This window comes from Marmota flaviventris, chromosome 9 (genome assembly GCF_047511675.1).
Source record: "Marmota flaviventris isolate mMarFla1 chromosome 9, mMarFla1.hap1, whole genome shotgun sequence".
NCBI lineage: Eukaryota > Metazoa > Chordata > Mammalia > Rodentia > Sciuridae > Marmota > Marmota flaviventris.
In genome coordinates, this window is record NC_092506.1 from 88,577,131 (window position 1) to 88,594,593 (window position 17,463).

General features: G+C 39.2%; 1 protein-coding gene across 1 annotated transcript in view; it reads right to left on the reverse strand.

The window, feature by feature from the left end:
* Mmp20 (matrix metallopeptidase 20) overlaps nt 1-16,740 on the reverse strand; it is a 42,136-nt gene extending 25,396 nt beyond the window's left edge. The window contains exons 1-6 of the mRNA XM_027930732.2: nt 16,615-16,740; nt 9,206-9,453; nt 5,204-5,352; nt 3,496-3,621; nt 2,551-2,712; nt 288-429 (exon numbers count right to left, since the gene is read on the reverse strand). Of these exons, the coding sequence (XP_027786533.1) occupies nt 288-429; nt 2,551-2,712; nt 3,496-3,621; nt 5,204-5,352; nt 9,206-9,453; nt 16,615-16,740 (953 nt within the window). The remainder of the gene's footprint in view (nt 1-287; nt 430-2,550; nt 2,713-3,495; nt 3,622-5,203; nt 5,353-9,205; nt 9,454-16,614) is intronic.
* Nucleotides 16,741-17,463: the final 723 nt, after the last annotated feature.

Here is a 17,463-nt window from a genome sequence, read left to right on the forward strand (position 1 = left end):
CTTTGAGTTACTTTCTTCCTCCCTAAATTGGGAGTTCTGATCTCTACTGTGATAATGTTTAGAAGAAACACTGCACATGTATGGAAAGCACTTCGCACGATACCAAGACTACGATAGTTTGGGCAGTTCTTTATCTCTGCAAAGACCCTTGCTGTTCACCCTACTGCTATTCAAGACTGCATTTACACATGAACTTCAGACAGGGCAGCAACAATGACCTCTGAAGGGATGTTTGTCTGGAGGTGATCCGAGGCCTGACAAGAGTTGGGGGTATGTCTGAGGCTTACCGGTCCCTGAAGAACAGAAGCTCCTTCCCCAGCATTGTCACGGCATCAAAGGATGCTCTGGAGTCACAGGGATCGGGGTTGGATGGCTTGTGAGGAGGGACATGGGGAATAGTGGGTTTTCCCAGGAATGGTTTCCGAGGTCCTAGGATTCAAAGTGTCTTGGTCAAAATGGTACCAGGAATTTGGAGTTTGTACACTTCTGCTCTAGAGACACAGGGGCTTGTGCACTTTCATTCTGTATGTGTTATGTCATAAAAAATGGCAGGTAGATCTGGGTTTGAATCCTGGCTGCCCTCGTTGCTGAGCTGTGTGATTTGAGGCAGATAATTTAACTCTTTAAAGCTTCAGTTTCCTTGATTATAAAACGAGAACTGTAATAATAGACTCTACCTCCAAAGACTTTTATGAGAATCAAATAATGCCTGAAATCACGTATGAATGCTTAGCCTATAGTCAGTGTTTAAAACATGGTTGCTATTATTTTGTTGTTATACATAATTTCTTTGATATATAAGTTATATTGTAAAAGTGTAACTTAAAATTTTCCTTAATTATTTCTTGGTAATTAATTTCTATCCCCCCCCCCTCATTTAGAGTGTCACTTCCTTGGGTGCTTTTAAATTTGTTTATTTATTCTTTGGCATTTTGTACTGTGCTTAAACCTTTACTAGGCACCCAGGAAAGACTGAATGAATTCATGTGGAGATAAAGCACCCTGAAGGTTTTTGCTATTGAAAGGTATCTTCTGGTAGATCTGTTTGTAAAATAGGAATCCACTCCTTGGAAGAGCAACTAGTGAGTCTTCATCTCCCACACTCCATCTCTGAGCACTACCTGCCATAACAAACTTATGTTATTATTATCTGTTCACTCCTGTATAAATACCCTGTGAAAATACGTGCTTTGGCTCCTGGCTGAGGGGGATGGTGCCTTGCAGCCCACAAGCACCTATAAAGGTGAGTCTTTGGCTTGGCCCTTCTTAGCAGCCCATAAGAATTGCATCACATTGCAGTTGCCCCTGGATGCTCTGGAGTAGAGTATGTGAAATAGAGGCATTCACAGTATTTCCCCTGTCCCAGCGTGGAGTGGAAGTGGCATCTAACCTTTGTGGAAATTAAAGCTGGCTGGCTGAAGGCTTCTTTGGATAAAAATTTGTCTTTTGTGTGCAAGGTGACATATGAGTGCTTGCAGATGCAGCACCCCTTTCTAGTTAGCAGGTGGACTGGCAAATGCTCAAGAAGTCACAGGGCTCTGGCTCTCCTGGCTCTCTAGGCTTAGAGGATGTGGAGAGGCTCTGGCAAGACTGAGTAACCAGGACTCCAAGGTCCAAGGGAAAATCAGTCCCCTAAAGTTTTCTATCTTTTTAGTCACTGAATAAAAATTATCATCTTATAAAAGAATTCAGTCTTTCCTGGGTGCCTAAGAGTGGGTCCCTGTTTTACACACAGATCCACCAGAAGATACCTTTCAATAGCAACAACCTTCACAAGAATTCATTCAGTCTTTCCTGGGTGCCTTTTTATGAATGGATTGATTTGTTTTCCCTTTAAGGAAACGTGGATATAGTTTCTAGTAATATTTTATTACCTTTTGAAAGAATGTTAACACTTGAGATAATTTTGAATATCTTAGACCCTCAGCTTTCTCAGTTATCAAATGAGGAAAATATCCTACACCCTACAGTCATGTCATGAGGATGACATGAGATGACATATGTGAGTATGTTTCATAAACTGCAGACTGCCTATGCGTCTGGGTGGTGGGTTATAATCATCATCATTTCTATTTTTAGGAATATAAGGCTACTTGTCTGCAAATGGGGAAGCACCGTATACATGAATTGTAAAATATATGCATCCTCTCTCAAAGTATAAATTTGACTTGCACTGAAACCTTTACTAGGCATCCAGGAAAGACTGAATGAATTCTTGTGAAGATGAAGCACCCTGAGGTTTTTGCTGCAAAACAAAACAAAACAAAAAATAAACAACAAAAAACAAACCAGATAATGGCCATTTTTCTACAGCCATCCAGGTTCAGAATGCTCTGGAGGAAAGATGCAAATTAAATTGCACGTCTTAGGAAAAAAAACAATGTTCATAACTGGTAAATAGGCTCTTGACAGAAGATATCACTGGGTCTGGGTCTCCAGCTTAATTATTACCTATATAGGTAACTCCTGGCAAAATGCCCTTTCTCTAAGTTGGAGACCAAATGCCTGTCACTTTCAGGATTAGTGGGCAAAGAAATGTAGCGATCATACCGTACAATGCCTGGATCCCTTTTACATCATCCTTGGGCAGGCGGAATCCATAGGGATTCTGGTACTTATACGTGGGGTACATCAGTGCTGTTGGGTCGCTGGAATGGGCCAGGCCCAGGGCATGGCCAAATTCATGAGCAGCAACAGTAAATAAATTGAAACCTAAACAATGTGAGAGAGAAAGGCATCATCAACACAGGTTTTTGTTTTCTCTCTCTTCTCTCTTTCCAGGAGAATTTATGCCCAAATCACAGTTAACTCATGTCCTTTTCATAGCTGGATTGTTCAGAGGTTGGTAGGCCATTGTGGCAATTAACTGACTTTAGTCTAGTTCTTTCCCCTTGTTGGAGAGTGGGGGATGATAGAAATGTAAAACAGTCCAATTTCTTTTTTTCTTTTTTTGTCAGTGATGCTTGATAGATTGATAAAGAAGGGCCTTTGAGCTAGTAGTGGCAAAATAATACAGATTTAGACCACAAATGCTTGAACAGTTTTCAGTTCTCACAGCCTACTTCTATTTATCCACATTTCACACTGATCTCCAGATGACCTGCATGATATTCTGGAATCTTTTTACCCATCCCCATCACACTTCTTAGGAGAGTACAGATTCCCTTGGGTCACTTCTGAATGTAGCTTATTTCCAAGTACAAGTGAGAAACAATAAAATGTCGAATTACTGAAGAAAAGGAGAGCTGTGTGAGGAGGGCATTGCTGTTTCCTGAGATTTTTATGCTATTAAACAGATCAGACAAGTCTACAGCACAATCTTGGGTGGGTCTTTTCCCTTATGGAGTTCCCTTTTGGATTTTTGGCTTACTTGTTTTTCCTAGCCAGCCTCCCTAGTTAAAGGGTGGCTTGGGACGTTGAACCTCAAGGTTTCATGATGGAGGCCCAGGAGAAGGTACAATATTTTCCAGGTTATGGTGAATTGTGCATATATACCATTCATCCCCATAGTCCACTTCTCAGCATTGTCGAAATGTGTGTCTCCTCCCAGGCCTTCTCCAGGTGCAAATGCATGGGCTAGAGTCCCTCGAGGCCCATCAAATGGATAGGAATCCCCATGATCTAAATAACAGGAAATAGGATTAAGTCCTAGCAGTTCTGAGGGGCAGAGAGAATGAACAACACTTTGAATAGCATTGACACTTAAATTTACTTTCCCAATATTCATTGTTATAAGAAGTTCACATATCAACAGTAACTGCCCATTGAAAAATAAAAAGTACAACTTCATACTTCAGAGGTAGCATTAAAAATGAAAAACCTTTTTTTGTGTGTGTGGTTGTTTTTATGGTGACAAGCATACTGTGAGCTATGCATGTACCTTAGATTACAAAAGAAGAAAGAACAAGGGGACATTAGATAGTAACCTGGTCACTGATTGGAACGCGCACATTTGGCAGAAAGGACTTTTGAAATACGAGTCAGCTGAGAGGGTGTAGTAAATTTAACAAGCTTTTTGATTATCCCACAATATAAGTCAATTTAAGGAAGTGTTGAAAAGGAAAAAAGGAAATTTATGTATAATTTTTAAATACCTTCATGTGTGAAATTCATGAAATTTAGGGAAAATTCTAACCTTTGAAGTTCTAGGTTTTTGTTTTATCATCTATATTTAAATTAACCTTTCATTGGGAACTTAACAGAAAAGAAGGAAGAACAAAATGAGGGATGTAGTAGAAGCTACATTTTACATTTTTTTTCAGAATCTTTGTGAGTATGCCCTATTTTTTTTTTTTTTAAACCAACAAAACCAAAGTCCAGTTGCAGCATTTCTCCGGTGTCAGTGCAATGAAGTTTAACTTGGGTGCCTGTCCTGAGGACATAATGATGACTGCAGGGCCCCTAGTCAACCTTTGTATTAGGGGACAGGGTACCAGCTTGAAAGATGAGAGCCATATATTAACTACATGGCCCCCAAAGCTGCCTTGAGTCACTGTGCCCTGACACTTCCCCAAGAGGCATTGGTCCTCTGGGAGCAACAGTAACCGCCAAGGGCCAGGGCCATTTCTTAAGGATTTGTGCTCAGGACTTGTTTGATCTCTCTCTCTCTCTCAGCCCTCAACTATGTTCTGCCCCAGAGGCATCAGACTAAAATTAAGATCAAGACTTGAAATGTCAAGGGTACGTAGAAACATTGTCAGCAGATGGCAAGAAGGAGCAGCTCTCCTGTATCTCCACCATTAGGAAGCTGAGAAGGGAAGGGGACTTCATAGGCTATTTGACTTCCTTTTACTTCCGACACGTTTCTCTGTAAAGGGTTCAGAACTCTCCATGGATCACTGTGCAGCTCATGCTCTACTCCTTAGTATTCCCTGTGAATGCACCTCCCAAAAGGTAGTCTACAAGGAACCATTGCTGTGGGTGAAAATCTGCCTCAGGGACATTGAGGAATTCAGTGAAAGCTCGTCACCGTGAGTCTGTTCTACAGCTGAGTCTCTTGATGGCCAGATAATGCTCAGAACTCGTGGGTTCCGTTTTCTGACCAGATGAAGAACATGACTTTACCATGGTCTAGGCCTCTGCCCTCCACCACACCACGTGATGGAGAATCGTGCTGATCTCTTGGATTAAGTATGTAGAAGGAACACTGTTGGAACAGTTGTCCTTTGCTCTAGTAGATGAAATTCAAGAAGCACCACAGTACCTCCAGTTTCAAAAGAGATCATAATATCGGCTTCTCCCGAGTTTATTCTAACAAAGCTCAGAGGGACGGCGCTGCTCCAGGCCTGCAGGGCCATCTCTACTGCTTTTTCCACTTCAATAGGACTCATGGAAGGTGTGTATTTGGCTATTCTGTGAAAAGAGAAGGAACGTGTTCTTCAGTCAGTAATTGTTCCCAAGCGACGAAGGCAAGCACTATGTTGTAGCTTGTAAAAAACCAAAACGGTTGAATGTACATCTGTAATTTAAGGTTTTTTCCCTCTGAAACAATAATTCTTATTTTGCTTTTTATAATATGTTAAGTTGCTTCATGTTAACCAACAAGACAAATGAAGGGGAGAAACGGAAGTCACGGTGATCTGGTACTGAAACGGTTTTGTTTTCATTGTCATGGCACTATTACTCAGTTTAAAGATTAATACTTGTATAACATTACAGTTAGTAAGAAGTGTATTTTCATGAAATTGGTTTTAATTGAGAGATGGCCTCTTTTTCCTCAAAAGGGCAACTGAATTTTTCAATTATAAAAAAATAAAGATGTGCATTTTGGGGGCTTTTCAAATTCTCATTCAAAGGGCAGTGGGATTTCCCCAGGACTGTTGGGGAATGTTTTTTTTCTTAACATAATGCCTTCTCAAAGAGGAAATCCTAGCTTTAAAAAAGGATGCTCATTGGGACTGGAAAAGGAGGGCAGGGAGCATTTCAGCAAGTCCTGGTGTGACAATGACACCTAAAGGCAGAAAAATATAGTCCTTTTTGGACAAATAATGGGTAGAAACAGAGACAGTGGTTCTTTGCTCTGAAGCCTGGGGCCTGGGGTTTCTGGCAGCAGTACGGAAAAGGAAGGGCAGGAGAGAGGAACATCCACATGGGACCTTGGGCTGGGCTGGAATACCATTGTGTGCCAAGCCACCTTGGAGCAGGATCTGAGCCTCCTTTCCCTCTTCCTCTAGTTACTGCTCCAGTGTTTTGCACATAGAAGATTCTTGGGAAATGATTGATAAATTAAAGAATAAAAGTTAGCCATTTAGGGACTACTCAGTGTGTAATCAAACTTTAAGACCCTCGATTACTACCTAGGAAGCTTGTTAAATATACAGGTGTGGTCCAGAAATCTGCATTGCAGCAAGCAACCTTGGTTATTCTGATAAATGGTACAACTGCAACCAGAAACCAATAACTGGGGTTCTAAAAGAAAGGACCATGTTGGACAGAGAGGATGGTAAATAGCTCATTTCAGAACTTAGAGGGGAAGGAACAAGGAGATCTTAAAATCCAGGAGTTGGGACCAAAAGGAGGTAGTTATAAAGGGGAAAACCAGAAAGACCATTAAAATAACTATTTAATGTTGTCAAAATATGCCAAGCCTACGTTGCAGTATCAATCTGTAATTTATCACCTTGTATAGTTAGTACCTTGGAATTTTCTCACATTATAGACAAGTCAGGTGTATCTTTGTATTGATTATGTGTATAAAGAGAAAATCCTGACCCAGAATCTATTGAAAAAGCAACAGTAATCATAGTTAATATTCTTTGAACAGATACTGTAAGCACTATTTTGTATTTTTTTTTTTTTGTGTGTGTGTGTGTGTTTGTGGTGATAGAGATCAAACCTGAGCCTCACACACCCTAGGTGTGAGCTACACCCTAAGCTCAGCTCTATTTAACTGTTCTCTATTATCTTCTTCTCAAAACAACCGATGAGACAGATAATTATCATCATCATCATCATCATCATCATCATCATCTACATTTTCTGATTAGTCAGGATTTGAGCCCAGTTATGTCTGACTTCAAAGTTTATGTATATAAGCATTATATTGTATTTTTCTTTTTAAATCATCTAGTATTTGTTATAAGAAGTTATTCTGACATCTAGTAGCTACTGTATTCTGTACAGACAGGTTGCTAAGATCACTTCTTTTGTCTTTGAAGGGTGAGGAAATAAGGAACTTGAAGGGAGCAAGAATGGATGGGTAGTATCTGTTGAGGGATTATGGAGTTGCCCGATTTATCATGGAACATTATGTTTCTCCAAGTGCTATGTTATCTTGATCCATGCCCTTTGTTTTTGTGGTGCATAGTCATGGACTAAAATTCTGGGACAGTTTGAAAAACAAAACAAAAAACAAAACAAAACTATGAAAAGATTCCATGGATTTATATGCCAGTTCTGCCCTAGTGGCTTTGATTTTTTTGTTCACAGCGCCACCTTATGGATTTTTGGGCTCCTAGCAGGTAATGGCCGAATCCTCTGCTCCCTGAGTGTGTGATCATGGTTACTCACCAGTGCTCCAGAACAGTTTAACAACTGGTTCTGCAAAGGAAAATAAAAGTCTCCTGATTTGTATGGTTTGCTGATTTCTGTGTTGTAAATATTATCACTGTGGCTAATTTCAGACTAGCGACTTGCCAGCCCTGATTGGGGAAAAAATGAGCAGGAGGGCACCATTGTGTAGTGTTTCTACCATACTGATAAAATAGATGCACCCAGCTTTGTAAATATAGGTGATAATAAAATGTAGGAAAACAGCAATATGTTTTGATTACTTTTGTTTTCTAAAATAATCTAATTGTTAATTTAAATAGTTTAATAATGGGTTTATCTTAGCAATGAATTCATAAAATTCTTGAGAAATTAACTGGCCCCCAAATTCCTGTCATTTTAAAGACTGCCCCCTGAATTGTTAGGAGCCAGCTCCAGCACACCAAAGCCTGAACTTCTGCAGCAGGCCTGCTTTCCTTACCTCTACATACCTTCTGGATGTGCTCATCCTTAAAATGCAATAGAATCAGGCCTGGCTCTCCACTACTGGGAAATAAAGTCCAAACATCACATTCTAGTTGCTGTTCAGGCTACTTCTCCAGCCTCGCTTCCCACAGTCCCCTTCCTCTGCCCTCTACGTAAATGGTCAGGCCAATTCAGGACTTGTACACTGGTGCAGGAATGCTGCCTAACACCACAGGCTATTGTCCTCTCTGCTATTTGCTTCCCTTGCTTTTCTATGAAAAAAAACCCCTATCATTTGCAAGAACTGGAGCCAGACTACAAATGGAGACCATTCTTTTCCAAAGCTACAATCATCTGGCATGTGTGTGGCTCACACTTGCAGGCACTATGCACTCTCCTGAAGCCTATTCTCAGGCCGTGGGGTATGCACTGTGGATGACCCACCCTTAGTTGAACTAATCTGTGAAGGAATTAGCCCAGAAGTAGGTCCAGGCTGCTGGAGAGGAGATTCTGGTCTCAATACCCAGAGCACAAGGAACAAGGACAATGGTTCCTGTTAGCCGTGTCCTGTTGGTATGCACAGGAAGAGTCCAGAGGATGGGGTGAGGCAAGCTCCAAAGAACTGCTTTGCCTTCAGATCAGGCCTAGAGGTTACTGCCCGTCCCTGGCAACGTGGTTGCTCCCTCCACATTCTCCCACGGTTCTCTGCTTAGACCTATAATTTCATTCTTTTCATGCAGAGTTGTAGCTGTCTTATGTCTGTCTCCCTGAAAGTTTTGTGAGATTCCTAAAGACTGTCATGGGGATCTAATCACCTTTACATCCCTTCAACTGAATGCCTATAGTAGATAGATAATAAATCATCACTAAATGATTTTTGGAATCAATAAAAAAATTGTTAATGAATAAGTTTTATCTTTCTTTTTGAGCAGATTGTTTTAAGAAAACTGGTGGTATTCTTAGGTTATTAATCCTATACTAAATTACTTTTCCTTAAAGATTGATATGTTGTTTCTAACTGCTGAAATTATCTATAATGCCTAAGATGGCCAGTCATTGTGATAATCATGAGATTTTATTTTCAAGCAAATTGACCATTGTCATTGTTTGATGGACCTACAAAGTTCTTATTTTTTCTCATGGTTGTGAGGAGTCATGCTTTTTATACAGATCAGAAGGAAGATTTTAAAAAAGAGAGAGAGAAAGGGAGAGAGATATTCTTTATGAATTTGAAAAGACTGCATCTCATTACCTGTATGTTAAAGTATTTTTTTTCCATTTGGGTTCACCTGGGAAGAGGCGATAGTTGGCCACGTCAGGAACTCCACAGCGAGGCCTCTTGATAACATCCATTGTATTCTGGTCCAATTTCCCAGTGACTTGGAGGCCAAAGAATGCTTGTAGCTCCTTGATCTTCTTGACCATGGCGTTGCCTCCTCTTGCAGCCATCTCACCAACTTGGTGACCACCTTTCTTTGTGTAATACTTGTCAAGATACTCCTGAAATGGACAGGCAGGCAGACACGTCTGTGGCATAGACTCTTGCTCAAGGTAAGATGGGACAATATTCTTTGTATAAAAGTAGTATGTAAAGTACATTCCCATTTTGAAAAAATTAGACATATTTGAATAGATACAGTATACATATGTCCTAAATTATTAATGATTATCTTTGAGTAATGAGGCTTTAGACTATTTTTTTCTTTTGTTCACCTGCATTTTATAATTTTCCACAGCTAATCTAATGGATATGTATTATTGCTTTAATTTAAAAACTATGGAAGGAAAATGATGTGAACATTTCCCTTAGGAACTGAATATTTGTCATTGAAGTTCTTTATCCAATTTGCAAGACAAAGGCTGTTTTCTTTCATTATGCATAACGTGAGATCTGTGAGTCCTTAACTCTCAGAGGTATCCTATTCCCTCCTCTCCTCTGATCTAAATGCAGGGGTCAGTCTATTCAGTGGAGGCGTTAAATCAGTTCAGGTGGGTTGTGGGGTGGAGAGGTTTTAATTTTTTTTTTTTAGTTGTAGGTGGACATAATACCTTTATTTTATTTATTTATTTTTATGTGGTGCTGAGGATCAAACCCAGTGCTTCATACATACTAGGCAAGCGCTCTACCACTGAGCCACAACCACCACCCGGTGGGGTGGAGTTTGTTTTCTTGGGGCAGGTTTCCTAAGACAGGCTCTTTATCCCAATAAAAAAAAAAAAATGAGCCATAAATTATAAGGCTTCTTTTGCACATGCGAACATAAAACCCCTTAGTATACACTGTCCGAAAACCCTTTGCTATGACGCAGGGCTGGGATTAGGATAAAGTGAATGAGGCAGCATCATGTAAATGCAGGATTGAGGCCTGCCTTTGGCTCAGGAATTTCATCTATCCAACTTATTCAGGAAAAGACCCAAAGGGCAGCTAAAGATTTATATACCTTTTACCATATATATAATTTCCTATTTATATAGTATAGCATTTCTTATTTACTAGATATATATTATATAGATCATTTCTACATTATCCAGATACTTATATATTACATGTACATTATAAATATTATTTACTTATACATTATATACACACATATAAATAATAAAATGTTAGAAGAAACAAGAAGTGAGAAAAGCAGAGGAGAAATCTTTATATAGATTATAACTAAAATTTCATAAGTAAACCGAACATACACACCCAATAAATAATGAAAGATAGTGTGTCTGACATTGGTTATCTCTGGGTGGTGAAATTATGAGTGTGTTAATCTTGTCACTCAAAGATTTTTTTTCCCCATTTTCTGGGTTTTATTTTATTTTTTCCACTTCTGGGGATCAAACTCAGGGCCTTGCACATGCTAGGAAAGTGCTCTACCACTGAGTTACATTCCCAGTCCTGTTTCAAAGTTTTCTACAATGAACATGGGCCATTGTTAAGGACAAACAGAAACCAGTAAGTCTTGCTGGTGTGGAGACGGAGCTCTGCTTCCTCACTCTGCCCTCTGTGTGAGAGGAGCTCATTTTCTCTGTAGTTGAAAATTTTAGGCGAGATGAAAACCCAAGAGGAGGAATTGTGATAGGCCACACAGAGCACCAGTCCTGAGGCCTGCACGAGCTGCTCTGAACCAGGGAGGACCACCTGACTCCGTTTTCATTGTTGCCATCTCAAGTCATATTTTCATGTATTTTTTTTTTTTCAAAATAAAGTTTGATTCAGTGAGTCATTCTGTTTGTGCAAGCTGATGTCATGATAATGCGATGCTTGTGGTGATGACTGAATGTGCTTCTGAGAGTTGAGCTCTGACAATGCTCTGTATATATAAGACAGTTTGAATTGCAAATACTTTGTTCTCTTGCTGGGTTATGTAATATGCTCTACGTTCAAACTTTTCACAACATGTTTTCATAAAACGTCATGTAAAGGAAGATGTTTGTGGCATATTAAGTTAAAATGCATTTACCAGCACTATTACAGTAATGTGATATGTAGGCCTGAACTGGCACTAGAGGGAAGCAAGTGGGGGAGTCACCAAAAACTCAGTAATAGGAATAAATAAATTTTGAAAATCAATGCAAAAAAGTTCATGGTAAACCAAATCTTGAAATTTTGAGTGAAAAGAAGTTGCAACTCTGTCTCACACAAACCTGGCTCTGAATCATACAAAACTATTTTGAAAGGTATAGACTAAGTAACAGTGGTTATATCTTACTGATAGAATTGAGATCATTTATTTTTTAATTATAGAATTTTTGTAACTTTTTCGCTATGAATCTATATAATTTTTATAACAAATATTTTTTTTTCTTTGAAATACACACATGAGGTTAGAACTATAGATCAGAAGGTTGAAGACTGGTCATAGTAGATAGGATTAATATAAGCAATTAATGAAGTAAAAATAAAATTAGAAACTATTCCTGTTTAAAAAGAATATGAGTGAATTGCTCCCTACTTGGTGCTCCCAAGGACATGGCTCTTAGTAAATGCTTGTCACATTGCACCATAAACCTCTAGTTTCCACTGACTTCTTGTCCATCTTACCTGTTGTTTGCATGCTCCTTCCTTCTAGGGACACTGTGCCTGACTCAAACCCTGGGCCTGACACAGTTCTGGGCCCATAGTAGATGCCTGGTTAATGTTTGAACTCCTTTTCTTTAGGCAAACTATGCTTTGAAGAATTATCAGAGTTACTGAGAGCCCAGTATTCTAGGAACTTCCTTGCCAGTTGCTGACAAGGCTTTAGCATACTTTCTGGAGTCAAGATGTTCCATCAGGCACTTAGATCTGTTTATATTCCAACACTTGCATGCTATTGGTTCAACAGTCAATGTTGCACTGGGTCAAAGATTTCAGGACCCACCAGAGTTGTCCCATCTGCCTCTCTCCCCTCCCTTGTTGTTAAAAATCACAATGTTTTGGGGTTGATTATCAAGTGGTCTTCTTTCTACTTCTTTTGCAACCTTTGACAGATAAAATAATGAGGGCCAGAGGATCTGTCCCTGAAGGCTGGTGTCCTTCAAACTCCTTTCTTAGTATGCACTGATAATATACCTCCTGAGAATTAGGACTTTACAACTCAGACTGAAGTATGTTTTGAGACAAGGTGAAGTTCAAGACATTTTCTTCAATATTTTGTCCTTTATGTCCAAGTCACTGAAATGGACTTGTGAAAACTTTTAATGTATCTGAAAAATCTCAAGTTCTAGCCAATGCTGTATCACTAACAAGCTTGGGCAATTCTCTCTCTCTCTCTCTCTCTCTCTCTCTCTCTCTCTCTATATATATATATATATATATATATATATATTTGATTTCAGCTTTTTTATATATTGGGTGGGGTTGGTTTTACCCCACTGATCACACCAATTTATGAGTGTCCAATTTGATCCTCAATGTGAAAATATTCTTAAATATATCAAGAGACTTCAAATGCCTTTTCATTCATCAATGATACATCTGGAAACCTATGCCGAAAAAATAATCCTTTAGATTAGGCTGTTGTGTACAACCGGTACCTATAGAAATATTATTCATATGGAAATAATCTTTCTAATAAAGGAAATAGAGAAACAAATGATAACTCACTCACATTCTGGAAAACTTTAAAGAGATATTTTATGAAAGTAGCATAAACATAAAAATTTTCTTAAAAAACAATGAAAAAAGTAGGAACCATTTTTTTTTTTTATTGAGCCCAAGGTTGCTTAACCACTGAGCCACATCCCCAGCCCTTTTTATTTTTTATTTTGAGACAGGGTCTGCTTAGGTTGCTTGTAGCCTAGCTAAGTTACTGAGACTGGCTGAACCTGCGATCTTCCTGCCTCAGCCTCCCGAACCAGAAGCATTGGGATTACTAGTGTGCACTACCATGCCTGCCTTGGAACAAAATTTTAAAGACAATATTTAAATCTTTATCATAGAAAATATAGTGGTAATAAAGACACATGAATTTAACAGTTTGCATTTGGAAGGTTTTATTTTTATTTTTAATTTAATTATGCATTCATAATAATGTGGTAAAGGTAAACTTTTATTATTTTTAGAGATAATTAGAAAAAAATCTTTTAAATGTTCTATTGATACTACCAGATGATCTCTGACTATGATAATTGGACTTCACGATTTTTTTTTTTTTTTTTTGGCTTTATGATGGTGTGAAGTGCATTCAGTAGAAATCATACTTGGAATTTTGATCTCTTCCTAAGGCAGCAATGTGTGGTACCATGTCCTCTCTTGATGCTGGGCAGGAACAGCAAGCCGCAGCCCTAGTCAGCCATGTGATTGAGAGGGTGATCACCTCCCCACAGAGAGGTACTCCATAGTGTACTATGTTGTTCAACAATGACATTTGGTAGGTTAGGTGTATCAAATGCAGTTTTGGGACTTGTAATATTTTCAAGCTACAATGAAGTTATCAAGATCCAACTCCACTGTAAATCAAGGAGCTAATATAGTAATTTTTTAAAACAACCAAAAAACCTAGAATCAATCCTGGATTATAAGAATAGGTAAGCATTTTATAATTCCATCAGTTTCAAGGCCTTTATATAAATCAGCAAGTCAGAGTTTAAAGGATACAAGTGGACGTTAATAAACCAGCTAAGAACCTACTTATATTTTCAAGTATAGATGTCTGTGTCAAGGGTTTTTGGAGGGGGAGGTCTGTGGTGTTTGGAAATGTGGCCCCTTCTGGTGTTTCCAGGCACAAGGAGCCATTTGCTCTCTTCTATCCTGTGACCTAGAAAGAACAGAGCAGTGGGGACAGTGTTTATCCTGACCCAGGCTGCCAGGCCTCTTCTGTCCTGTCCTGTCTCTGGGGCTCATCCAGTGCCTTCTTCTGGTCTCTCAGCTCCAGTGACATGGGACCTCTGATTGTTGCCACTCGATGCTCCTTTATGCGAGGGCTGGTGCATTTTCCTATTCCTTCTGCCTGATTGCCCTGTCTTCAGGTTTTCACATGACAGCCTTTTTCTTATAGTTCAGCTTCATCTCCAATGTTGCTTCCTCTAAGAGGCCTTCCTGGACTGCACCCATGGTCCCTTTAACTCTATCATCCTGGTTAACTTTTTTCCAAAATCACTGATCACTTTCTGAAATAATCTTCTGCACTTATTAATTGGCTTATCTCCTCCCAATTCCTTCCCACCTCCTCTGTCACCCCCATATAAACCCTGTAAGAGCAGAGACTTGACTTTTGCTCACTCCTGTTTCTGTATCACATGTCACATGGTAGGCATTCAATACATAAAATTCAGTTGTCCATTTTAATTTATGATTTTATAAAGCGATGAGGTTGTTATGTATTTTTATAAACTATAAAGTGAGATCATTAATTCTTCCTAGTCTCTAAGATCCATATTGAACAGATCATTCTCACCTCCTAAAGAGTGATGACTGTGCCCCAGAACTAATGACTGGGGCCTGCAGCAGAAGGTGCTAAGTGCTGGGTGACAAGCTGTGGATGAGTCTTCATGCTTCTTGGTTTAACGTCTTGCTAAGAGTGTGTCATAACAGAGACTGGGGAGGCCTCAGTTTATTTGGAAAGGCAGAAGTAAGGAATCAGTAAAAGTCCCCAATATTTGAAGTCCACCTCATTCTTTCCTGATACCCCAGTAGACCCCTAGCTGACCCTTTACTGGCGAGGCTAGCAAGGATGTCTTCACCAGAACTTTCTGACCTTATTTCTACATAAATGGGACCAGCTAATTATTATTATTAGTTTTTAAAAGGGGCTGATGGCCAATATTTTTGATTTTGCAGGCTGAACTCTGCCACTGTGGTAAGGAAGCAGTCGTAATAGACAAGATGTAAACTAATGGCCTGGCCAGGTTTGACTCATGGACTGTAGTTTGCCTGAACCCTGGACTAGAATCAGGGCCTCACACCACCTTATGTCTGTTCTGGCCTCAGGATGGCCCTCCTTCTGGAGGTCACAAACCTCTAGTTTCTGAATCAGTGGCATGAATCTGGGTGGGGAAAATTACATATGAGAAGAAGGGACTCAAAGCTAGGTGCCAACAATAAAATACAATTTCCAATAGATCCCACTACTCTGAGTTACTTTGAATTTAGTTCATTTATAAGTGGGCTTTAGTTAAAGAAAGTTGAATTCAACAGGCCTGTAATAGGCATCTCTTATTGAGTTGAGTTTCCTTGTTCATATGCAAGCCTAATACTGAAAAATTTTAATGACTGGTGTGGAATGAAAACCGATTAGGATGGATGAATTGTAAAAACAACTGTTGGGGACAAGCCAGTGTGCAAGGTGAAAATCAGCTTTATAGTGTGCAGGCCTGTGGTCCACTGTTATATCTGAGGAAGCAATGAAGCAACCTGAGGGAAGAGTTGTAATTGCACACATGCTATATAGTTTGGGCAAGCTCTGGAGAGAGAGGCCCATGGAGAACATATCTGCACACTTTCCACCAATGCTGGGATTCCATTATTAGAAATTCATCTCTATTGGTCAAGGATCACCATTTCATTTTTAGTGCACAATTATTCAAAATAATTTTGAGTCATGTTGCCTTTAAAAAAGTTCCCATATGAATTATTTGTATTAGATTCTTTTTTCAAACAGTCAGATGGGAGAGATCTTAAAAGAGGGAGACATGGAAAGAGTGAGTAAATGAGGGTTGTGGGGGAATACACTTTAGAGAGGAAAGGTCCTCAAAAAAGAAGAGGGTTTGCATATAGGAAAAACTTGGTTCATTTCAATTTGATCAAGGACCTTGAATTAAGAGCCATTTTTTCAAAATATGAAATCTTTTTGTTGTGACTGTTAGAATCCTAGTAGTAAATTCACAGTCTGTCTTAGTGTGAGAGTGTTATATTTCAGCTTTTATATTTCTGCCCTTATTTTTCATCCATTATTCCTCAAATACTATTTAATCTTTGTGTTTTGTATTTTTTTTTGCAAACCACCTACAATTCTGTTTAAAGCAAGATACCTAGATATTTTATTCAGTTATTTATTCAGTCATGCAACACATGCAGTTAATATGCACTGACATCAATCTTAAATGATACCATTGATTAGACTTCAGTGGATTTATAAAATGATTTAAAAGGAATCATAGATTTTTACTTATTTTCTTATTTCATGCTTTTAGGTTTTTCTGGGCCACAAGGAGAAAGAGGAAATTGGGCAAAGATTCACAAACCTGTGCAAGGTGGTAGTTGTTCCTCCAGGTCCTGGGGGTGGCTGCAAATAGGGAGGGGGCTGCAGTGGAAAACTTCAAAGCTGTGATGAGGAGGACAGCTAGGCCAGATGCAGGGAGCACCTTCATCTCCTCTTGGAAGCTGGGTAATTATATCAGCCCAGGGGATGGCAGCCAGTGCACATTTGCACTTCGACCCTGAGCTCCTTTTATAGAGTCCAACAGGTCTGGGCCCTGCAAGCAAGGATGATTCATGTCTCAAATGGTAATTATACAGCTTGCCTCTCTCCCTGATGACGGGGTAACACAACCGTTCATAGGAATCAGGGGAAGCTTCGTTTTTTGCCAGCTACTGTCCCCAAAGGAAAGAAACAGTCACTTTTATTGAAGTTTGTTAGCTACTTACACAAATTGGGATAAACTTGATTGATTGACTCCAATTCAACCAAAAATTTGATATGCCTCAGTTTGGGGACATTTTACCATTCTGATTACAGAAAAGGTAAATGATTAAATATAATTGAATTAGAATATAATTGAATAATCCCAAACTCCCCCCCACATTCAACTCATCACCTGTATCTTCTGCATCCACTTTGACATTTCTCAGGAATGAATGCTGATGATAATGATGGTTCTGAGACTCATAAGATTCTGAATCATCAAGGCAACATTACATTATACTGTGCTGACTTAGGGTGGAAAGTGAACTGGTAACAGAAAGCTTTTGAATGAGTTAACACAATAGTTAGCAACTTAGTTAGCCAGAACAGTAGGCAGAACTCCCCATTCTCTGTGTGCTCTAGTTAATTGGGATCATATTCTTTTTCCTGGCTTTGAGTAAGATGAATT